The 25243-nt window shown below is 36.5% G+C and overlaps 1 protein-coding gene across 9 annotated transcripts in view; it reads right to left on the minus strand.

Annotated features, from left to right (window-relative positions):
- Orp8 (Oxysterol-binding protein-related protein 8) overlaps positions 1 to 20980 on the minus strand; it is a 119427-nt gene extending 98447 nt beyond the window's left edge. For 4 of the 9 annotated variants that reach the window (XM_073959161.1, XM_073959159.1, XM_073959157.1 and 1 more), the window contains exons 1-2: positions 20752 to 20980; positions 19286 to 20692 (exon numbers count right to left, since the gene is read on the minus strand). In XM_073959161.1, the coding sequence (XP_073815262.1) occupies positions 19286 to 19673 (388 nt within the window). In that variant the 5' untranslated portion in view covers positions 19674 to 20692; positions 20752 to 20980. Of the gene's footprint in view, positions 1 to 4113; positions 14895 to 19285; positions 20693 to 20751 lie in introns of those variants that run through there. The other 5 variants (XM_073959164.1, XM_073959162.1, XM_073959160.1 and 2 more) reach the window with 2 other exon arrangements.
- Positions 20981 to 25243: the final 4263 nt, after the last annotated feature.

Consider the following 25243-nt stretch of genomic DNA (forward strand, 5'->3'; position numbering starts at 1 on the left):
AATAAATCGCGATCAAAATTCACAATTTTAGGGTTTTTTAGGTTTTCACGATTTTGCTTGGAAACCGCAAGTCGTATCGAAATGAGTCTAAAGAAAATGTTGTAGCTGTGACAATTCTCCACAAGATTGGCCTTTATGATATTTTCGTAGGTTTTACCGTTTTTGAGATATAGAGGTTCAATTCAAATTTTTAGGTTTTTATCTTAAATCTTCACGATTTTGCTTGAAAACCGCAAGTGATATGAAGATGGGACTAAAGAAAATGTTGAAGCTGTGAAAATTCTCTACAAGATTGGATGATTTATTTTTTTCTAGGTTGTGCCATTTTCAAGATATATAAGTTAAATTTGGGAAATTGCAGTAATGACATTGTTTTATAAGGAGGCGATACAGTCAGTGCATTGTCTCAATTTGAACTTCTATATCTCAAAAACGGTAAAACATACGAAAATATCATAAAGGTCAATCTTGTTAAGAATTTTCACAGCTACAACACTATCTTTAGGCCATTTACATAGGACTCGCGGTTTCCAAGCAAAATGGTGAAAACCTAAAGAACCCCTAAAAATGTGAACTTAAATCGCGATTTATTTGAAAATCCCTCCGGCGTTTTTTTTTTTCGTTTCTTGATATTTCTCATCTATGAGCATTGTAGTTTCAGAATCAGCAAAAACTTCCAAGGTGTAAGCACCTTCCATTTAAATTTGTTAAGGCACACCGTGACTGAAGAATAATAAGGCAGGAGGAGCCGGTTGCTTACCAACCGAGCAGTTCAAAACCGCAGGCGACACGCTGACAAGGTGTATGCGTCAGCCAGTTAGCACCATCTGAGAGGAGGAACGCGTACCCGACGATTGGAACCTGAGCAACCTGCGCATTAGACCTGGCAAATCCACCTTTGATGGACATTCACCACATTTTTGTCGATTATAACTCCTCCAAGCCATGTCAAAATTTGGTATTATCGCAAAGGTATTAGTAAAGCTTTGTAAGAGAACATTAATTGAATTAATTGAATTTCCTCATTTAAAATATGAAAGTTGCCCTTCGAACAGTTTGGTACCAAAAGATGTTTCATTCCAGGAGACAACCAGTAGTCTGATTTCTTCAACATCCTGCTGGAGAAGGTGAAACCAAATGCAATCGTAAAAGAAATTGCACAATATACACCAATAGCCACACGTTACTTGCTTATGTTGACGACATTGACATCGTGGGTCGGTCAGAACACAAAGCAACTGATACTTTTAAAAAGATCGAAGGTATATCGGCTAAAGTGGATCTGGCTGTTAACCGCGCAAAGTGGTTCAGAAATCGAATTTCCTGGCCGAACCCCAAATTTTTGTCGTCAACAAGTGTTAATTTCTATATGGGATTCAATAGTTAACATAACATATAAACTAAGGAAACCAAAAAAATAGGTCAAAATAATGGAAGGTGTGGGCGTGGCGTGCTCCTCGATAATTTTTTCACAATTTTGGAAAATACGCAATTTTTGCAAATTTCTGGAGAAAGAAATAGATATTTTTCGGAAACTATAACAAATATTGTTTTCATTGTTTTTTGTTAAGCAGGAAGGATTGTTGTCTTTAAAAGTCATTTTAATAAATTACCGTGAGCTATTTTATTTTTCCTCAGGTACCAAATTTTATTATAATTCCAAGGTTAGTGGACTAGAACATTTAGGGAACAGTTTGAAACAAATTCCGTTTTCACAGAATGATGCCCGAGAGTGTCCTCTTTCAGCTCATATATACTTTTGTACCCATCATGTTCCGCCCGTTTAACACTTTTTTAAATTTTTTGAAATTACATGGGTAAAAATGTGTGTTTTTTCCATACCGTTTCCCATATAAATTATGGCCTTTTCACACAAATGGACATTTCTTAACATATGACACGGTGCGCCTTAACTAAATTTAAATGAAAGGTGCTTACACCTGGGAGTTTTTGCGGTTTCTGAAACTACAGAGTTCATAGATGAGAAAAATCAAAAAAACAAAAAAATCGCCGGAGGGATTTTCAAATAAATCGCGGTTAAAGTTCACATTTTTAGGGCTTTTTTAGGTTTTCACAATTTTGCTGGGAAACTGCAAGCCCTATCGAATGGGATTAAAGAAAGCCTTGTAGCAGTGAAAATTCTCTACAAGATTGACCTTTATGATGTCTTCGTTGGTATTACCATTTTCGAGATATAGAAGTTCAAATTGGACTGTATCGCCTCCTTATAAAACAATGTCATGACTGTAATTTCCCAACTTAAACATATATATCTCAAAAATGGTCCAACCTAGGAAAAAATTACGAAAGACATTCTTGTAGAACATTTTCACAGCTATAAGATATTCTGCAGTGCCGTTTCGGTAAGTCTCGCCGTTTTTAAACAAAATCGCGAAAACATAACCTATGAACATTGCTGTTTCAGAACCCGCGAAAACTTCCCAGGTATAAGCGGTTTTCATTCAAAGTTAGTTAAGGTGCACCTTGCATGACATTGTTTTATAGGGGGCCATACAGTCAGTCACGGTGCGCCTTAACTAATTTTAAATGGAAGGTGCTTACACCTGGGAAGTTTTTGCAGATTCTGAAACTACAATGCTCATAGATGAGAAATATCAAGAAACAAAAAATCGCCGGAGGGATTTTCAAATAAATCGCGATTTAAGTTCACATTTTTAGGCGTTCTTTAGGTTTTCACGATTTTGCTTGGAAACCACGAGTCCTACATAAATGGGCCTAAAGAAAATGTTGTAGCTGTGAAAATTCTCCACAAGATTGAGGCGATACACTCAGTGCATTGTCTCAATTTGAACTTCTATGTCTCAAAAACGGCAAAACCTACGAAAATATTATAAAGGTCAATCTTGTGGAAAATTTTCATGGCTACAACATTTACTTTTTTTTGTTTCTTGATATTTCTCATCTATTAGCATTGTAGTTTCAGAATCTGCAAAAACTTCCCAGGTGTAAGCACCTTCCATTCAAATTTGGTTAAGGCACACCGTGTAGTACATTGTTCCAATTTGAACTTCTATATCTCAAATGGTAAAACCTACGAAAATACCATTGGGGTCAATCCTGTAGAGAATTTTTACTGCTACAACATTTTTTTAATCCCATTTCGATAGGGCTTGCGGTTTCCAAGTAAAATCGTAAAAACCTAAAAAAAGCCCTAAAAATGTAAACTTTGACCGCGATTTATTTGAAAATCCCTCCGGCGATTTTTTTTTTTTTATTTTTCTCATCTATGAACTCTGTAGTTTCAGAAACCGCGAAAACTTCACAAGTGTAAGCACCTTTCATTTAAATTTAGTTAAGGGGCACCGTGATGAGTTTTTATAAGAGTTTTATGAAAACCCAAGAAGTATTTTTTTCAATTTTGGAAAAAAATTTAAATTTTTTAGAAATAATTTTTCCAAAAAAAAAGAACATTTAATTTCTGTGGGCGAAACCTATAGCTCTGCGTGTTGCGTGTGCGTTCAGAAATACAAAAACAAGATACATGTTGTTGTTTTCAATTTGAAATACATGTATTTTGTTTTTGTATTTTTGAACGCACACGCAACACGCAGAGCTATAGGTTTCACCCTGTATTTTTATGCTTTTTTTATTGGAGTTTGACCTTTTTTAATAGTTAGAACATATGAAAAAATAAAAAAACTCATATTTTGATGCAAAATATGAAAAAACTCAAATTTTTAAATTTGACCTTGAATTCCTCTGCTACCGCTAGACCGAAATTGGTGGCTTTTAATGTGTCGGAAAGCTGAAAGTGTTATCTGTCGAACAAAAAAAGAGTTATGAACATATATCTATCCGTCCAAAAGTTACAGAATGTTGACCAGGAAAACACGATTCTGAACCACAGTGCGTCGCATAAAACACGGCCTGTATCGGCTATACAACGACTACAGCACAGTTAGACGTATCGAATACAACGTTGGCTACGCCATGTCCTGAGAATTATGAAAGAAATTCGTTGTTTCAAAAATTCAAAATTTTTTTTTTAGTCTAAAAGGATTTATATCTGCCTTTAAAAATTGCATTATTACGAACTGCCCCGCATACATTGAGTACAAGCCTTACTATATTTTGCCCATAAACTGAACTCACCTTTAAATTTCTTAATATACATTTCCATTTGTTCGGCCTTATCGACATATTCGGCCAATGCCTGTAACATTTCTTGGGCAATTTCATAATTATTATATTGAAAATATTTACGTTTCTCACGAAATGTCATCAGTACACGTTCGATATCTTTGAGACGGCCAAATGGATGGTTGACAATCGCAGGACATTGGCCATTTTCATGTTCGCAGTTCGTTGATGATGAAAAAGATAAACGACAATTTTTGTAATTCACCAGTTGTTGGTTGTAACTCGATTGCATTGTCATGGTTGTTAAGTAATGTACAACTTGTTGTTGCTGTTTACGTTTTTTTTTTCTCTTTAGAATATACGAAGAAGCATTAAAGTCAGCTTGTTTTAGGATTATTACTTTTAAATTTGTTAAAATACCGTAAGAAAATAATATACCGTAATTGACTACGTCGTTGTTAGACTGAATTTCCGTTAAATTTATTGCAAAAAATCTATCGTTTTTTTTTTCTTGTCAAATGGAAAGGAACAAATTTACCAGGGAATTTCAAGACGCTGGGAAAAATGGCCATGTGTTAACATAGTACAAGGATATTTTGTGTTTAAATTTAATAATGAACTTTGTATTAATAATTTATGGCTATTGATCCTGGGAAATGGCCATCAACTCGTATATCAATTAAACACATGCATAGTGTCCGCGGTAGCAATCCACATGTAGGGCATGTGTTGGTTATCGTGCCATCAATTCGGGCCACTCATGTTTATCTTGGCATCTGGCGTTCTACTGCTGTTATATATTGTGGTAACGGCATTCACACTGTACCTTTGTACTGACTGTGCAACTGCATCAACGCTATTCAAGCCTGCTTGATAGGCTCGTTAATCTAGAAGCTCTCGCTTATACCTATGGACCTCTCTCTTCTGCCTGGGAGGGGGAAGCCTTCCCACTAGATCGTGGCAGAGATGCTCATGGCGATAACACCAAAGTATATACTGCACGGACAACATCTTGTTGTGTTGATATACAGGTAAAATCTTCGTCTCCTCATGTAGATGGCCCACTGGTGTCATGAGGAGGCTGTTCTCATGGCGGCATTCTGGCAGGTTTTAATATTCATCCACTGCCTAACGCTAACATTTGCATACCACACTGACGACGCATAGTTTAGACTGGCATATTGCTTTATATGAGGTCAACAAGGTTTCTTTGTCAGCACCCCAAGTGCTACTGGCCAGCGACTTCAGAACCTTGTTCCAACTTTTGATCTTGTTGCCCGTGTTGACATTTAACACATCACATAAGTCATCGACGATTGGACCCGGCGCCAATAATCGTACTACCATCCGCATTCATTAGAAATTAGAATTTATATTTGTTTGTATGGGTGGCTAACGATAGATTGAGGACACTTGCTAAATACTCAACTCCGGGTTTATCCAGATGCTTAAGTATTATAATTGAGATTCCCTTTGGGGCCAACGCTTTGAATGATCGACGATAGGACCCGACGCTAAAATCGTAAGATCATCTGCATCCGTTACGATGTCATTGACTTCTGGAGGAACACAGTAGAGGCAGATCTTAAACAGTTTTGGGGATATCACCCCACCTTGGTAAATTCCCTAGTTCATTTTACGGGGCTTGGAGCTTCACTTCACACTTCGACGTCTTGTTCCTGAATTCCACGTATGTCTGGCGCCCAAAATTACAACATTTCAAACTTGGCCGGAGGATAGTCTGCTCAATTGTTACAAACAGCGTGGAGTGCTTGACAGCATCAAAGACTTTTTAAAAGTATCGCGCGCACCAACACTGTCTTGTAGCACGGCTTGTACTTGTTGATTGCTCGACAAATATGTGTGGAGATGGCGAGCAGCGCTGTTGTAGTGCTGTGTTGATTACGGAACCCATACTGATGATGGGCAACTGGATACCTATTTCTGACGCTGGGGAGGTGTAAAGTCTAAAGTGTAATTGATACGGGCATTCTTGCTTGACTTCAGTAATGGTACCACCATGCCCATTTTTATGCTATGTGAAAGATGTGATTGGCTAGCGTCAGGTTGACAACTGTGGTGAGATACTCAATTACCGGTTCATCCAGTTGTTTCAGCATTACCATTCCATCAGGGCCAAACGCTTTGGATGATTTAGCGTTCCTAATGACATTCGCAACATCATCCATTGTAAATTGTGGTGGTTCCTCCTCGGCAGGAAGAGATCTTATGTGACGTAGTATTCTTTTCACATAAAAATAACTTGTACACCTCTTCAGATCAGACACCGTAATGTAGCCAAACGTGACTGAGGTCCTTTCTTCCTTCTTTCCGAGGTTTGAGAGTGACCAAAACCGTTGCACACTCTTCAGAAGAATTAGCCACTTGTTCCGCTTATGCTCACCGACCAACCTGTCAACTTCCAGTATCAGCGGACTCTGGGTCACTGGGGTTGGGGTACCGCCGCCTCTGCTGAGAAATTTGGTCTCACTTACTTTCTCAACAAATCCCTGAAGTTATATGAATGTAACATTTTTGATTACGTTTTTATGGCATATTTAAATTTTTCATCAAAAGTCGAAAATTACAAATAAGTCGATTTTTCTAAATTGCTTGCGTTTTAGGCCAATTTCGTGGAAACGATGAACCAAATGAAGTTGTATAGCCATGGAATGACAGATAGCAGACAATACTATAACAAAATGCAAAAACCCCACAAAATATGCGAGAATACCCGAGTTTTACGTCAATTTTTGCAACCATTTTTAATGGCGTTAAAGACACTGATGGCGACCAGTGTCTTTAAGTGTGTTAAACCATTAAAGGAAAAATGCCCACACGAAAAAAACGCGCAACATTTGTTCCACTCGAATAATAAAATAATGTTATTATTGTTGTAATCAAAACGCTGAGACGTTAAATATGAAAATTCATGAAAGGACAACCATTGGCCATGCTTTATAGCAGAGTTGAAGTAAAAGCGTAGAAAAAATTAACAGCCCACTTATTGCAATAGAAAGAAGACCATTCGTTAGCCTTGGTTTTTATTACAAATTCTTGTAAATGCCAAGACATTTCATAATGCAAAAGAATGTTGTACCCCCTCGCCCTCACTTCCCACAGCATATTGCCACAAAATATGAACGACAAACAGTAACACATTTTATTTATTATTATTTTTTTCATTTCAGTTTTTTTTTTTTTCTTCTTTATTTTACCTCCTTTATGATTTTGGCCCTGACCTAGACGACAACCATGGCGGTGGACATGTTTGTTCACTTCTGCGTACTTTTTTGACGGTTAGTCAGTTAAGTTAATGCTTGGATGATTTCCTGTATATCTCGTTATTTGCTATAAGCAATTTTCTTCTTCATATATTGTACACAAGGGTGGAATTTAAGGAAGAGAGTCTTAGAATTAGTATTAGAGAGAATGTAGGATTATAGAGAACATCCATTTCAATTGATTGGAAATTAGATTATATTCAACAGAATATTAGCTGTCCACCTAATAATATAATTATTTCTACAATACTTGTAATGTTGTAAAAGAACCACCCTAGTACGCTTTTACACGCCAAATAGCTTCAATTTTTTCGTGTTTGAATGGTCATGTCTGCATTATGCTAATTAAACCAAAACCAACGAATACGCGACCATAGACCACAACCGTCTACAAATACTGACATTGCAAGTGTAAATATGTACAAACATATATACAAATTTTGTTTTTCTTTACATTATTTCCCTATTTTTCGTTAGTATATTTTACGTAAAATGGTAGCACATTTATTTGTTAACATTCACTTTTCTACTTTACACATTTATATGTATCGCAAGGTTTCCAGTTTTTATTTGGTAAATGCCATATCCAGGCAACCCGTTATTTTCCCTTGACCACTCAGACCATCTTCTGACCATCGCCGTCGCAAACAGACCAACCGACTTCATAATCTTTGGCCTCCGTACTTTTCTGAACCATGGAAAATCTGATTGACAAGAATTCATAGAATTTACAACCACCGCTTCAGACAGCTGCCATTCGCTCAGATCCTCTGGTAGCTGAGAGAATTTCCGGGACAACATCACAGCTGCAGCCGCGTGCTACACACCTGCTGGTCGAATGCCGCAAATCAGACAAAATATAACGGCTTTTACTTTCAACGACATTACAGTAACAGCTCCGAAGAGGTGTGCGTGTTATTTCAACCGGCAATTTATAGAGCACCCCGACACTGATAGGGTTAAGAGTTACACCGTATAGGAGCCTTCTCAGTCGTGGAGCTACCATCACAATTTACGATGTTGCAGACGTCATCCGAAACACGAAATCATCCAAAGCATTGGGCCCATACGTAATCTCAATAGTAATGCTTGAGCAACTGGATGAACCCGGAGTTGAGTATTTGACGTCAGAAGAGATCTTCATGGTCGGGAAAGAGAGGTCCAAAGCGAGAACTTCTAGTTCAACAGGGCTATCGGGCAGGCGTGGATAGCATTTATACAGTACTGCTTGCTCTGTATGAATGCTATTCAAAGCTACAGTGGTGCGTCCAAGCAGACATTTCTTAGCCCATCTGTAGCAAACGGTGGCCCTGAGTCTCAGTCAGGGTAGTGGTTCTCCTGAGGCCGAGGACTGTCTGAGGACGAACTTGAAAACACACTCGTCTCAGCGACTTTAGTCGTCGATAGCATTAGACAGCGTCAGTAGATAGTGCTAGCCCTATAAAGCCAAGACCGTCACCAATCCAGGAGCACTATCTATCGAAAAAAGTCGAGGCAGGACACAATTGAGGAAGAAACTAACGAATTAGCCGAGAATGTTCCCACCATCACAACTAATGCGTATATCGGTTTGTTAAGAAGACTGCTTACCTTGCACTATCTTAGGAAGTTCGTCGGCAGGGAATCCTCATCTATCTCGAAAAGAGAATTCAGGTTGATCAGGATTTATCTTTAAAATGAAGATACTCTCACTTTCCCAAGGGAAATTCTCATCTCCACCCTAAAAGTAGATGAATCAGTCCCAAAACAATTTAATGTTTGCTAAAGGCTGGGAAGATTGACTCAGCAATGGTGACTACACCTGGGCGTGTGGTTTCAATCAAAACCAACCCTTCTTCACCAGAGAACAAGGCGAAGAGAGTTAAGTCAAAGGTGGAACCACACCCGAAAGCCAAGAAACCCAACCCGATACAGGACTCCAAACCCCCTACCTCCTCTGTCTGATATCAACAGACTGAGAGCGGGAATGATAACCTCACAAGCTAATCAAAGCCACAGGGTATATTCCGGATCTCAGTCCCAAAACAATTTAATGTTTGCTAAAGGTTGGGATGATTGACTCAGCAATGGTGACTACACCTGGGCGTGTGGTTTCAATCAAAACCAACCCTTCTTCACCAGAGAACAAGGCGAAGAGAGTTAAGTCAAAGGTGGAACCACACCCGAAAGCCAAGAAACCCAACCCGATACAGGACTCCAAACCCTCTACCTCCTCTGTCTGATACCAACAGACTGAGAGCGGGAATGATAACCTCACAAGCTAATCAAAGGCACAGGGTATATTCCGGATTTCTTCTCACGGGTAGAAGCACTGCAATTTCTTACTGAAATAGTTGTAATTTGACATTTGAGATTCCTATTGGTAGCAACATTTCTCAATCAAAAATTATCAATAAAGGTCCATGATTTGGAATAGTCCACATATAACGGTATTTTGAGGATTTTAGCTACAATTTTTAAACGAACTAGATTTAATTTGATATTTGAGGTTACTGTAGGTCACAACAATTCTCTATCAAAAAAATGCAAATACAGGTTATGTTTTGGTATAGACCCCATACCGATTTTCTGAACTTTGAGGGTTTTAGTTACATTTTTTAATTGAATTACCAAAAATTGTCAACATAGCTTTGTTTTGGTGTAGCCCCCATATAACGGTTCTGCCCGATTTCAAGCATTTTGAGCATTTTAACTATATTTTTGACTGAACTCTCTCTCATTTGACATTTGAGGTTCCCAGTGTTCGCACTACTTCTACAGCAATAACTGTGTTTGGTCTAGCTTCCATATGATGGTAGTGGTCTCAAAACTTCTCCACCCAAAAGCGCCAACATATGTCAATGTTTTGGGTATAGCCCCCATAAAACGATACATCCCGTTTTTGGAAATTTGTGGTTCCCAGTTGTCACAAAACCTGTCGTGATATAGCCCCCATATAACGGTATATCCCAATTTTATTTGTTTGAGGAGTTGACCGAACTAACTGTAATTTGACGTTTGAGGTCCCTAGTGGTCACAAAACTTCTCCACCAAAACTGTCAACGTAAGTCCGCACTTTGATATGGCTCCCATATAAAGATACCGTCCGATTGGAGACATTTGCTCTGTTCCAAAACCTGCAAGAATCTAGAATTTTTTTACTACGTTAAAAAATGTTTCTTTATGTTATGGAAAAAAAATATAAAAATTAGTCCCAATTTACATTAGGCGAGTTTACTTGCGGCAATTGTCAGTTTGTAGGTGAGAGAGGGTGCTGAGAGGCAAAGGGTTACCATATGCCTCACCTCTCTCTCCTACAAAATGACAATTGCCGCAAGTAAACTCGCCCAATGTAAATTGGGACTTAGTAAATCAGTAAATTCTTGCAGTTCTGGAACAGAGCAATATATTTTTTACCTATGGTCGAAAGACGAAACTAATTGCTCCATTTTAGTTCAGAATATTTTTTCGGCCTGGCCGAACATAGCGCTTTTCTTAAATTTGCCAAGCTCCTATCATCCTATCAAAAACACATAACTACTCAATTTTGGTTTTTGGTGTAAGGGAACAGAGCTTTTATTATTTTTTTATGATAATGTTTCTAATAACATCCCAGTTGTTCAATAAATAGCAATTGTCTACTTTGACATAGTTATGTAACTAGTTACTCAATGATCCTAGTTACTTTACACCCAAAAATGGCACACAAAATAGCTTATAGCCTGCTTTTGTCACTGGAAATGGGCTTCCCTGCCTACCATGCCAATTCACTAGTTACTGGTAATGCGGAGTGTAATATATTGACTACTTTATAGACACCGATGGATAATGTAATCAACAATGTTTCTCTCTTGTAATCTCTTTTCAAAATTATTATTTCTCTTTTTGAAAACAAAATAGAAAAAATGTCAATTTAATTTAATTTTTTTCTGAATTTATAAAAGACGTATTTTTATGCGTTTATGTGGAAAAATTGTTTGTTAAATGAAGATACAACAAACGTGAAGAACAGAAGAATATTTGGTAAGTATCGATATTTTTGGGACAATAGATTTTTCTATTATCTCATTACATTTTGTACATTTTATTTCAGGTACTTCTGAATTATCTGAAGGACACTTGAGATGAACATTCCCAGGACCAAATATACAGTTCTAGTTCATGGATTCACACACAAGTTTCAATAACAAGAATCAAAAGATTAACATTAAATTGTCCTTTGTGATATATGTATGTATGTATATACACGTCATGTAATTAAATAAAGCGTGGTTAGCGCATATACAGATTAACTGTTATAATTATATTTTTTAAACTGATATAATATTCGTTACACGTTAAGCATTTACCCATTTAGCTGATCAAAACATACTAGTGATTTTGGCTATCATTTCTAACTATCGATTTAACTGGTTACTGGTAATGCAATGAAGGGACAATTGAGTTTCCCAAGACTATCGAATTGCCTGGTTACTGGTAATGCAGTGAGGGGGCAATAGACCCCTTCCTATGACATCCCCATGTTAAATTCACCAGTCTATAACATTGCGAGTAGATTGGGCGGTAACTAGGGGTGTTTACCAGTAGCCAGCAAAATTGCTAGTTATTCCCTAGTTACCCGAACAACTGGGATTCTAAAGTAACCTCCAATATTATCCTCATCATCAAAGAAAATACACACATACATATATGTATGTATGTATGTACTTTTCTATAAGTATTCGTACATGTCATATCTCTCTACTGCCACACAATTTTGTAAATATTTGCAGAAAAAATATAAAAAAACAGCAACAACAATGAAAATGATATATGGCATTGTAATTAATCTCTAAAGAATTCTAATTAAATCATTAACGTTAAATAAGGCTATCATAAACAATAGGCCCTCCTATTACTTAGATCATCACTTGAAGCGCATAAATGGCTGATGCGGGAAATCAATTCATTATTATATCCATAAAATAATTTACCATCAACATTAATGCAGGCAAGGAAGAAGAAGGAAGCATGCAAACAATCACTAATGATATAATGGGCATCCGATTTTTGATAGAGGAGGTAAGCATTTTAGAAAAGAATGTCAATGATGTGTATGATTTTGTCATAAATTTATGGATGGTCACTAGCCAGCATAATGTAATTGTCGTTGGATGCAAATACCTACATATGTATGTATATTTTTCTTTAACCCCAAATGAAAGGAAGACTGCATAAGAAATTAATATAAATTAATTTACGGGGAAATAAATAGTTGTGTAAATGGTACCACGGTATCAGATAGAAAAAAAACTATTTCGATTTTTGCATGTAAGCTTGCCGTAGTCGTAGGCATGCAAGACGTTGTCGTAGACGTAGTTATCATTTTTATATAAATTTTCGTATTTTGGTATTTTACATCATCTTAGATCCATAAAATATCGAATGAAACAGATCCATCATTTTTAGGATGAATTTTTTGGGTTAAAATATAACATTTATTTTTTTGATACGACAAATCGGCATTGCGAATGGCATTGAAATACGAGAAAAGAGACGTGACCGATTTTGGTTACGACTGCATATAAAAATAAAATCAAATCAATTTCAAAATAATTTTTAGGCAATAATTGTTAAAATACAGTGGAAAATAACTAAAATAAATACAAAATTTTACTACATATATTTATTTTCTTAAGATTTAACTTGTGTTTTATCAGATGACAAACTTTCTATAGAAAATATTTTAGAGTCCTCATTTAACAATTCATGCAAAGCAGTTTTCTTAATTCTTGTACAAAATATGACTTCAAACAATTTATTTTACAATTAAAAAAATACATATAGTCACCCGAAATGCCCAAAGACGTAACCCTCAAAGAGTCACGTTGATGGTTATGTCTTTGGGCATTTCAGGTGACGATATATATTTTTTTAATTTTGTCTAAGAAAAATATTGTCGTTGTCGTAAATGTTTCGACTACTCCAACGACTGCACAAACGACTAGGATAAAGGATTATTTTGATTGTAAACATTGAAGGGTTGGTTTTTCTTTTGGACTAAAATGTTATAAATGATCTACTAACAATTCTATTCACTTCTGTTATATATTTTTGCCTTTTTGTACAAATACATTCATAATACCAATTAGTTGTTACGACACGTCAACTTCCAACAACCGTAAGGATGATTATCAAAAAGAAGAGAAAAACATTTCTAACATCCTTCTTAAATCTGAACAGACAAACCTCTAAGTTGATGAGTAAATTCTGCCACAATATTTGTTCATAACGTTTTCGTTTTTTTTTTTATTTTAATAATATTTCAATAATACACATTAGTTGTTATTCTTTAGCATAGATAATTTTTTTATTCTGTTGCTCATTTATCATCCATGCAGTCAGCTGAAAATGTCATGCTGTCATCATCATAAGCTTGTTTATTCTTCATGGTGAGTATTATTATTGTATTTATCCTTTTGGTGGCAATATAAACAATGGCTTTATGAAATTCAATAAAATGATGCCATACAAAATAATAATCCATTGGTTTAGCTGTACACGGACATTCACATTGGAAATTAATTTGTTAAATACAACTATATTACGGTTAGATGCAAATGTAACGGCAAATTGATACTGACTGGGGCGAGTCGTTTCCATTGGAATTGCATAAGACCAGAGTGCAGAATCTGGTTAGTACCATAGCTAGAGGAATTATGACATTCTCGCAATTATATAAATAAATAATTCCTTTCGAAATAATGGTTTTAGACCCCAAGTTTGTTTGAACGAAATCCTTTTCAGTCAATTTGGAGTTGATTTAGCCATGTCCGTCCATCTGTCTGGCTGGCTGAAGCGCACGATAACTCTCGAACGGATCAACCGATTCGGTCCAAAATTTGGCTTTCGTAATATTTTGTCCCAACTTAGTTTAAGTACCCAATATGGGTACTAGGGTGGGGCGATTTGTGTGGAAGGAAAAAAACCTTAATGAGCCCTTCGCGTTTCTGATTCCTGGGATTGAACTGAGCAAAAAAGTCCACTGGACCATATATCTACCGTGAAAATCGAGCCTCCCGATTTTGACTAAGTTTTTTATTGACGTTTTTTGGATATTTTCGCATATAACAGCCAAACCATTGAGATTTTCGATCCAACACAAAGACAAACATTGTAGCCAAGACAGTAATTGAAAACTCTCTAATACATCGCAAAAGCATTGGACTCCTTCAGGTAGTTTTGGCCTTAAGAATGTGCAAACTTTTCGGAAAATGTCGATAAATGACATTGTGCTATAAAATTTAACCCGAAAAATATTCAAGTGTTCTGATGCAAAATTATATCGTGTTGGGATCCATGGACAACGACGACGCCTTTAGTTCGTTTGGGTCACTTCGTTTTATTTTTTATAACGGTAAAAGTAGTGAAAATCTGGGTTTCTTACATTTTCAATTCTTTTTTTCTCACAACGGATTTCTAGTGATCCTTCTTCCTTTTAAAGGGATAAATAATATCTTTAGAACAAGTTATTATTTGTTTAAATCGGTTAACAAATGGCTAATTTATAGTGGTTTAAGTCTGAAAACCCCCACAAAAAATATAACTGAATTTCTCATAATTTTCAAAAATATGTTTTTTTTGTTTTGTTCAATAATTATTTATATATTTATATATAATTATTTATATATTATACAATAACCACTACCACTATCACGGTAGATATATGGTCCAGTGGACTTTTTTGCTTAGTTCAATCCCAGGGATAAGAAACGCGAAGGGCCCATGAAGGTTTTCAAATCGCCCCGGCCTAATGGGTACTCCTTCCGGTACCTCCCCCACAAAAATTCAAAAATGTTCGAAAAATTTGTGAGCACGATAACTCTTGAAGGGAGTAACCGATTTGGTCCATACTTTGCACATCGTGAAATTTCTACCAGACTTGGATGAGGTTCCAATATGGACTCAATCGGTCCTCTCCTTCGGGTACATTTCACACAAAATTTCTGAAAACTTCAGTTTAGGACCTGCTCTCGAATAGCTTTGATATTTTTTGTAACAACTTGTATTCACTGCCCCCATACGACGGTACAAGTTTCATCAGGGGCAAGCCCATACTTCCAGAGAAAATAGCCTGAAAGTTGCATAAACCCCTATGACACGGTGTGTCGTGGTAGGAGACCAAAATAACTCTCGAACGGATCTGCCGATTCGGTCCAAAATATGTCGTTCTTAATATTTTGTCCAAAGTTAGTTTATGTTCGAAGATAAGAATATAAGCCATATCGGTCCACTCCTTCAGGTACCTTCCCCACAAAAGTTCAAAAATTTTCGAAAATATTGTGCACACCATAACTCATTAAAGGAGTGACCGATTTGGTCCATACTTTACACATCATAATTTATGTACCAGATATAGATCAGGTTCGAATATGGACTATATTTTTCCACTCCTTTGGATACCTCCCTCACAAAATATCGGATAAGTTCACTTTCATAGCTGCTATTGAATCACTTTGATTTTTGTTGAAGCAACTTGCATTCACTGCCTCAATTACGATGGTAAAAGTTTTTTCAGGGGCAAGTCCATACTTCTTGAGAAAACAACCCGAAAGGTGTAAAAACCACCTATGGCATATGTAGTGGCCGGGGAGCACGATAACTCTTGAACTGTTCAACCGATTTGGTCCAGAATTTGGCCTTCGTCATATTTTGTCCATAGTTTCAGTTCGAAGATAGGCAATACCGATCCACTACTTCCGGTACTTCCCCCCAATATTTAAAATATGTCACTAAAATGGTATGCACGATATCCCTTGAATGGGCCAACCAATTTGGTCCAAACTTTGGATCTCCCAATATTTTGTTCAAATTTAGTTTAGCTTCTAAAATTGTCCATATCGGTCCTCTCCTTAGGAAACCTCCCCCACAAAAGTTTAACATTTGTGTCTAAGTGCAGTTTAGGGTCTGTTCGAAGATCCTTTGGAAATGTATACCGATGCTGTTCGTTGTGGTCCTGTTTACAGCGATTTTATGTTTTCCATAGACAAGTCCATGCTTCCTGGCATACTGGTTCAAGAGGTGTACTGAAATGACTAGTGGACACCATATCTATCGAAAAGATATGACTCTCAAAATAAGATCCACTTCCGTAATGCACTATGTTGGTCCATTCTATAGTTTGGGAATTCCAGACTTTTTTCCATTTCCGGGAAATCGGGAATAAAAATTCCTCGTTCCCGGAACCCGGGAATTCCCGAGACTATAAGAAATCGAGTTCGCATATTGGTCCAAAAGTTATACGATGACCCACTGAAATGACAAGTGGGCGCGATATCTATCTAAAAGATATGACTCCCAAAATATGATCCGCTTCCATAATGGACCGACCGACATAGGTCGGTACCTCCTCCGCAACACTTTTGAACTTCAATCCTAATCCACATTTTTGTCGGCCAGTTCAAATGTCCAAAAAAGGTCACAAAATTCTGGAAAGACCTTAAATATATTCGATCTATCCGTGTATTAAAGTTTCAATTCACATAAACTGAGAGTATATCTTTGTCGGCAAAGGCGACCGATGCTTTTTTACTTGTTCACTATCTAGTTCAATGGACACCGATCGTTTGTATGACCAAACTGCATATACGTTATATAACACGTTAGTTTATATTACAAGGACAGTGAATTAAGTCGTTCAATTGCCCAACTCTAAAAAGCATGTCCCATATCATTGAGCCAATATGTATCGGCGTGCGCTCATTGATGTAAGAGAAGTCTCCCTTGTCATTCCGGGGATGTTGTTGGAACATATGTATGTATGATTCCCTCAAATCCTCGTGTAACTGCCGGTACTATACCCTAAAATTAGACCAATTTTCCCAGCAGGGGCGACGGGACTAGCAAATGGGCTTAATGAGCATCGTTGTACGAACCCTGAAGACCTAAGAATTGGAGAACCTGAGGGTAATAGGGCGAAGAGGAGTGCGCTACACCGTATTTACGATGAACGAAGTTGCAGACGTCATTCGAAACGCGAAATAATCTAAAACATTGGGCCCACATGAAATCTCAATGGTAATGCTTAAGCTACAGGATAAACCCGGTGTTGAGCTTCACACGCAAAGAAAAACCCGACACAAAAATTTTTTTCTTCTGAATTTGTTTCGATTTTATGCATAAACCTTATATATGCAATTTTTTGGTGATCGGTTTCTCCAAGTTATTGGGTGCAACTTTCGACAACACACGCAGCTATTTCCGACAAGATCCGCAGCAGAAACAAAGTTCTCAACTCGCTGGTCGGCAGCTTTTGGTGTGCAGGAAAAGAAATCTTATTGACCCCTTATAAAGCAACAGACCGGTGCAGGGTAAGCCATGTGGTGTCAGTGTGGTATGCTAAAGTTAGCGCTACTCAGTGGAAGAATATTCAAACCTACCAGAATGCCGCACTGAGGATTGCAACATGGGGAGAAGAAGATTTTACCGGTACACCAGCACAACAAGATCTTGTCAATGTAGTACCTGCTTGGGTGTTACTGCAATGAACATCCCTGCGACGATGTGGTAGACAGGTTTCCCCCACCCAGACACGTCAGGAGAGATCATGATCTGGAGAGAGAGAGAGTATAGAGGTATAGGCGAAAAACACTATATCAACGAGCCTATCAGGCAGGTTTTAATAGTATTCACACTGAGGAAGTGCCACAGGCCATACAAAGGTACAGTATGAATGCCCTAAAATAAATAATAAAAAAAATATGTGGTACCCGAAGGAGTGGACCGAAATAATCCATCTTCGTATTTGACATAAGTTTGGAAGATCGATGAGGATGTGCAAAGACTATACCAAATCGAGAACGCATATTAAGAGCTATAGTTGGTGGCCATAGGGTTTTAACAGAAATACTGCTGCAGAAATTTCAAAACGTGAACTGCGATTTTGAAATTTTCTAAGGGAGCTACCCGATATTGTATATATTGAACAGGTTATAATTGTGCCAAAAGGTTGGACCAATGCCAATCACTTCATTCGAAAGTTGTCTTTCCCATCAGATTAGTCATCGTGGATTTTTTAGAAGAACATTATATAGCTGTAAACAAATTCGCAAGAAGAAATTTTAGAAAAAAATGTCAAAGGATCCTCGGTATCTAATCAAAAATGTTGAACTTTTGTGAGGGAGGTATCCGAAGATGTCTTCCAATGTAGACCTTCTTGGAACTTGATATACATTTTTTTAAATTATGGCTAATCGGTTACTACATATGTACATACATATGTATATCAATTAATTGAAATCGCAGGAAATGCAGGAAATTGTACATTTCTATCCTTATGAAGAGTGTTACCTATGTAGAAGAAATATGGTTTATATACCATACAAATACACTTCGGAACTTTTCCACTACTGAAACCCCTTTATAAATATAAAAATGAATGTAATGTAATAAAAAAAATCAATGCCAGAGATGCCTCTTTTAATATTTAAGCGGAAACGGATATTGAGTTCAAATAGAGAGCAGGGGGCAAAAATTCGACAGCAAAGCCCGTTAAGCAAAATTACAAACTAAATCACCACCGCAGAACATGAAAAAACAATTAGCTTTTGCGTTGGCGTGGAACAAAAAAAAAAATAAAAATAGAAACCATTGTGATATTTATAAAATAATGGAATAAGGAAACCCCGTCTGTTTTAGCAATACCATTCCTAAGCATTGCAAAAAAAACAACAAAACGATGGTTAACTTAAAATGATGATTAAGAAAATGAAGAAAAACAAACATAAGAAAGAATAAATGGAGGAAAATCTAGTATGAAATTTAGACGTTCATTACACAAGCACACATACACACATAGTATATTTATTCGTGAACATACGTACATACATCATCAGCACTCTGTATGTAGTATGTCGTATATTGGACTTTCCGACTCAACTTACCTCCCGATTGACGTAAACCAGCGCTATTTGGTGGGGTAACACTGGAGCTCATAACATTTGTGGAAGAGGATTGTTGCTGCTGTTGTTGCTGTTGCTGCTGCTGCTGCGAATGATGTTGAGTTGTGGTGGATGGGCCCATATTTAAAGAAGCCGAACTTTGACCCAGATGTCCAGCACTTACTGGAACACTACTAGACTGCTGTTGTTGTGATTGTTGTTGTTGCTGCTGCTGCTGCTGCATCATCATACCCGCTGACATGGGGGTGGGCGAATCATTACCACCGCTTGATGATACATGACCATGGTAACTACCAATACGTATTGGAGTACTACTACCGCTGGCCATTAGGTTACTGTGTGAACCCGTTTTTGAGGAGCTCTGAGCCATAATCGTTATTGTAGATTAATATTGAAAGGGGAGGCTTTATGTATCACTTTTTTCAATTCCCAAAAAGATTAACATAAGAGATTGTCGTTTTCTTTATTGATTTTATTTTACTTTTTTGACAAATAAGCACACACAATAATTTTTCGTTGTTGGAATAGATTTCTTTTGTAATTTTCTACTTTGTGAACTTTAAACTTTTGCACCACAATAAATCGATAGTAAACCACACTCGTTTTGTATTCTCATTGGCTTACAATTCTAATTTGTTCCAATTAAAATTCTTTTCAATTTAATAATACAAAAAGGAGGCAATAAGAAGTACAATACAATGCACGAAATACTAGAAGAAACATTCAAAATCACTCGTTGTCGTCGCCACTGTATATCATGGAGAGCACTAAGCACTGGTGGCGTTTTTAGACTTCGTCATCAAAAAATTGTGTTGTGTTTTCGTTTTTGGGTCTTACAACCACCACTCTAGAGAATTCAACTTTTATTTGGGGTTTCTTTAGTTTGTTCCCGAATGTTAGTTTTGTTGAGACCACCGCATATGGGTGGTAAGCAAATAAATGAAAAGACTGCTAGCGCAATAACACGTATCCAACGAACGACTGATTGAAACTACAATATTCAGAAATTCAAAGCAAAAAGGCACACAGAATTTGCTCCAAACTTGTTTTGGCTTGCGTGCGCATAGAGCATGGAGAAATACATACTACGTTGATAGCTTGATAGCGTAGTTGAAAGAAAACAAAACACAGCAAAACAAGTTCATTTGTGTTATTGCTATGCTATGAGCTCATCAACGGGGTCTGCTGTAGTTAACTCTCTCGCTATGGTTTGATTCCATGTACCTGATAAAACAAACGTAAGGGGTGGGCTGGTGGTGGCATTCTGGTTGGCAAACATAAACAACGACGCTAAAAACACATGCACCTTGCAAATATGTTGTGAATTCTCTGAATTCTCCTTTTTGTGTAGAAGAGCACCGGCATTTTCCCAGACTGAGCTATTGACAACTAGTAAAGAGCAAAATAAGAATATGTTTGTTTTTAATTTGAAATGTTTGTAATGTTACATGGAAGTGGTGGAAAATCTCTTATAGCATATTATCAGTAATACTGCCCTTTTTTAGAACAAATATAAAGCAATAATAAATTGGTCTGTTCCAGTACTGCAAGAATCTACTAATTTTTACTATTTTTTCCGATAACATAAAGGAAAAAATGTTATCGTAGTAAAAAATAGTAGCTTCTTGCAGGTTATGGAACAGAGCAAATGTTTGATATATAAACAATTATACAATTATTCAAAATGCTCCAATCCGCCCCAAATTATTTACTATATTGGTAAATAGAAAACAGCTGATTATACTTACTAAGCTCTCAAATTAGTGCATACACGTAACGCATGTTTGTTTTATGTCCAACATGCCCAACTTTACTGATACTAGGGATAAGTAAGTCGACTTTCGGTTAATCGATTAATCGATTTTTTGCAGTCAAAAATCTAAAAATCGTTGTCGACTTTTGTCTGAAAGGAAAATCGCATAATCGATTATCTTGTGATCGATTTTCGAGTTTGACCATAGATTGTTGACTTGGCGGTTTTACACTTGTGGCGATTTTACAGTTTCAAAAGAAAACTCGAAAATCGACGAATAGTCGATTATAATCGATTTTCTGCGGTTATGAAAAAGTCGAAAGTCGAGTTTTAAGACAACTGAAATAATCGCAAGACCGAAAAATCGCATTTTTAGATTTAGACCATAATCGAATAGTCGAAAAATCGATTATTGCTTTCCATTACCTATCCCTAACTGATACAATACATTGTATAGGCCTCGCACAATTGGTATCATACCAGCTGATCGAATATCAAAAGTCAAATCCCTTTATAAAAAAATGTTTGTTGTTCCACAACAACATAAAGTTTTGGCATAACATATTCAAAAATTTACGATGCCACTACCTGTGTAATTGTGCCATGGGCCTCGTCACATAAGAGGATTTCTGGCTTAAACCCCAGTTACACTTAACCGGATTAACCCAGTGGGTATGTGTTTCAAATGTCAATTCCATAGCGCAAACGTCAAATAAATCCCCTCGAAGTGCGTTAAAAGCAAATAGCTCTAGTGTAACCGTGCTATTAATTCATTAAGTTGCTTGTTCTTCCGGCTTTAAGCCAAAAGTCAAAGCATACGAAAATCGTGTTTCAGCTATAGCTGGCAAACCATCGATATTCCCAACATTAGATATTTTCGATACAATGTTTTAAAATATCGATTGCTATCGATATTATCGTTAAGTTGTCATCGCCATTAATATGGAGATGAAAATGGCGGAAATGTCAATGATTTTCTTGAAATTATGCAAAAGTAGTTCACAGAAATTTAAAGGAGAAAAAACAAATGCTTTTATTTTATAAAAAATTTAAAAAAATACATTTTATTTTACCGAAAAATTTTTACGTGTAACTACTGACTTATGCTCTGTTCCAGAACCTGCAAGAAGCTACTACTTTTTACTACGATAACATTTTTTCCTTTATGTTATCGGAAAAAATAGTACAAATTAGTAAATTCTTGCAGTACTGGAACAGACCATTACTTTCTTACACACACGTAACCGAAAAGCAGCGAAATTTCTATTTATTTCAATGGATTTCAGGTTAGGGGTTTTTATTCCGATAATATCGATAGGCAAAACTATCTATCGATATTGAATTTTTAAATAACAATCGATATTATCGATAGTACCATCGATTTTTTGCCAGCTCTAGTTTCAGCACACATTCAGCCGCGTAGAGTTGCCGCATCTCTACGCTTAATGCTGGAAGAACATGCATCTTAATGAATTAAGCCAGAAATCCTCTTATGTGACGTCGTATTATATCCAAACTTAGTTTCATGGGGCAATACCGGTCCAAAACTTCCGGTACTTCTCAAAAAAAAAAAATTGCTAGATCGGTATTGATAGTGTAAACACTCCTTTAAGCACATCATTAACTTACCGAAAAATTTCGTTGATTATCGAAATTATAAGCATTTTAATTTTACCGACAATTATCGATAACAGCAAAAATGAGTTACAGAATCCCACTACTGTTCCAGAACCTGCAAGAAGCTACTATTTTTTACTACGATAAAATTTTTTCCTTTTGCTTTGTTCCAGAACCTGCAAGAAGCTACTATTTTTTACTATGATACCATTTTTTCCTTTATGTTATCGAAAAAAATATTAAAAAATAGTAGATTCTTGCAGTACTGGAACAGACCATTTAATTATTCTTCTTTCAATTTGTGGGGTCACCTTTGCACACTTGAAATGAACTCTCTGCGGAGCACCGTCATTACAATTTTTGAGATGATTCTCGAATAGCCCTTATGTTCAAGCTATGAACTTCGCCACTTCCCTGACTTCGCAATCTAAAAGACGTCTTTGCCGCTTGAAACTCGACCAGTAGTGGAATTCTGTAACTCATATTTGCTGTTATCGATAATTGTCGGTAAAATTAAAATGCTTATAATTTCGGTAATTAACGAAAATTTTCGGTAAGTTAACGATGAATAAAAAGTAGTCGCTAGCCTCTATCGACACAAACAGTGATGACAACTTTTCCTTATGTTTTTAGTCAAAATTTTGCGATTTAATTTTACCGATTTTTGTCGGTAACAGCAAAAATGAGTTACAGAATCCCACTACAGGATATCCAGAAAAATTTTAAATTTTAAAATTTAAAAAATAAAGCCCTAATAAACATGTGCTTCTTTGATTTCTAAAACAAAACATTGAAACAGCTTCTCCTTTTTCTATGAATTTCCAGCGACCCCAAACTTTTCTGCAAGAATTCTACTTTCTGCGAGAATTTATGCATTTAGTGGAATGATGTGGAAACATAAAAATTGAAAATGTAACGAATTTTCATTCATGTTTTCCAAAATATTCAAACAAATGTGAAAAATTATTAGTTTTTTAAATTCCAATAATTTATAGACATTAGGTCTGTACGATAACCCAAAAGTTTGTGCAAATTTGCACAAACTTTTACAAAATGCTGTTCGATAACAAACTTGCAAAGTAAAAGAGAGAGAATTTGGAGACAATTGTGAGAGAATATTGGAGAGTTTTGGAGACTTTTGTTTACAAGTTTTTGCAAGGAAAATTTTTCTTGTAAGAATTTGCAAGCTTGATCAGCTGATTTAAATTCGAATCTTTTGTGGCGGACTTCTTGGCAAAAACATAAACAAACGTTTGGCTCTTAAAATAAATAGATATAAAAAAGAAAAAAAAAATATTAAATATATTATGGAAAACGATAATGTAAGTAAAATAACTTATTTTGTAGTTTGTCGTGACCATTTTCTTTTTTATTCTAAAGGTATCAAATCCCAGCAAAAAGCGGTGCATCCATGAAGTAGGAGAAACACAATGAATGCACTGCGTTCCAGTATGTTTTATATTTGTGCATTGGAAAGAGAATTATAAGGGCCTCGTCACATAAGAGGCAGAAATGATTTCAGCCTTATGTACCGAAGCCAGGACCACAACGAACAGCATCGGTACCCATTTCCCAAGGATTCCAAATGTTGAGCTTTTGTGGCGGAGGTACCGTAGAAGTTAATTGAAATTTGGACAAAATATTAGGAGATCAAAAGTGTGGACCAAATTGGTTGCCCAGTTCAAGAGATATTGTGCTACCATTTTAGTGACATTTTTTAAATATTGGTGGACCGCTATTGCCCATCTTCGAACTAAAAAGTAAATTTGGACAAAATATGACGATGTTGTTCGGTTCAGTTCGAGAGTTGTCGTGCACTCCAGCCACTACGTATGGTGCCATAGAGTATGGACTTGGCCCTGAAAAAAAATTTACCATCGTAATTGAGGCAGCGAATGCAAGTTGCTTCAAAATATATCAAAGTGATTCGAGAGCAGGTCTTAAAGTGAACTTATCCGAAATTTTGTGTGGGAGGTACCCGAAGGAGTGGACAAATATGGTTCATATTCGAACCTGATCTATATTAGGACCAAATCAAGAGTTATCGTGCGCACAATTTTTTTCGAACATTTCTGAACTTTTGTGGGGAAGGTACCTGAAGGAAATGGAAAATAAACAAGTAAGAAAGTATCAGTCAGCTGAGCCGATAGAGATATACCCTCAGCCACGTACACCCGAAGAAAAAAAGTTAACACAATACTTCTGTGGGTTTTTTAGCTGTTGGGAAAATTTTCCAGGATGGAAAGGGCCGCAAAAAACTACATGTTGCAACAAAATTCAGAATGATCCCGTAGGAGTGATCAGATGTAGTATATATTCGGACCTAATACAAATTTGTAGGAAATATTTTTGTTCTTTATTAGTCTATGGATATTTTCCTTACAGATTATGTAATAAAAAATGTTGTACTTAATTTTCTGAATTTAAATATATTACAATTTTATTTTTCAATATACAATGTTTGAGCTAAATCGATTTCTCTCTTAAAGGGTTATTTTACACATTAGCCAGTTTAGGTGGTGCCGGTAAGATTTTCTGAACCTTTTTGGGTCATTATCTCAGGAAGTATG

The sequence above is a fragment of the Musca autumnalis genome, unplaced genomic scaffold (assembly GCF_047663935.1).
Source record: "Musca autumnalis isolate F117 unplaced genomic scaffold, ASM4766393v1 scaffold_1, whole genome shotgun sequence".
NCBI classification, from domain to species: Eukaryota; Metazoa; Arthropoda; class Insecta; order Diptera; family Muscidae; genus Musca; species Musca autumnalis.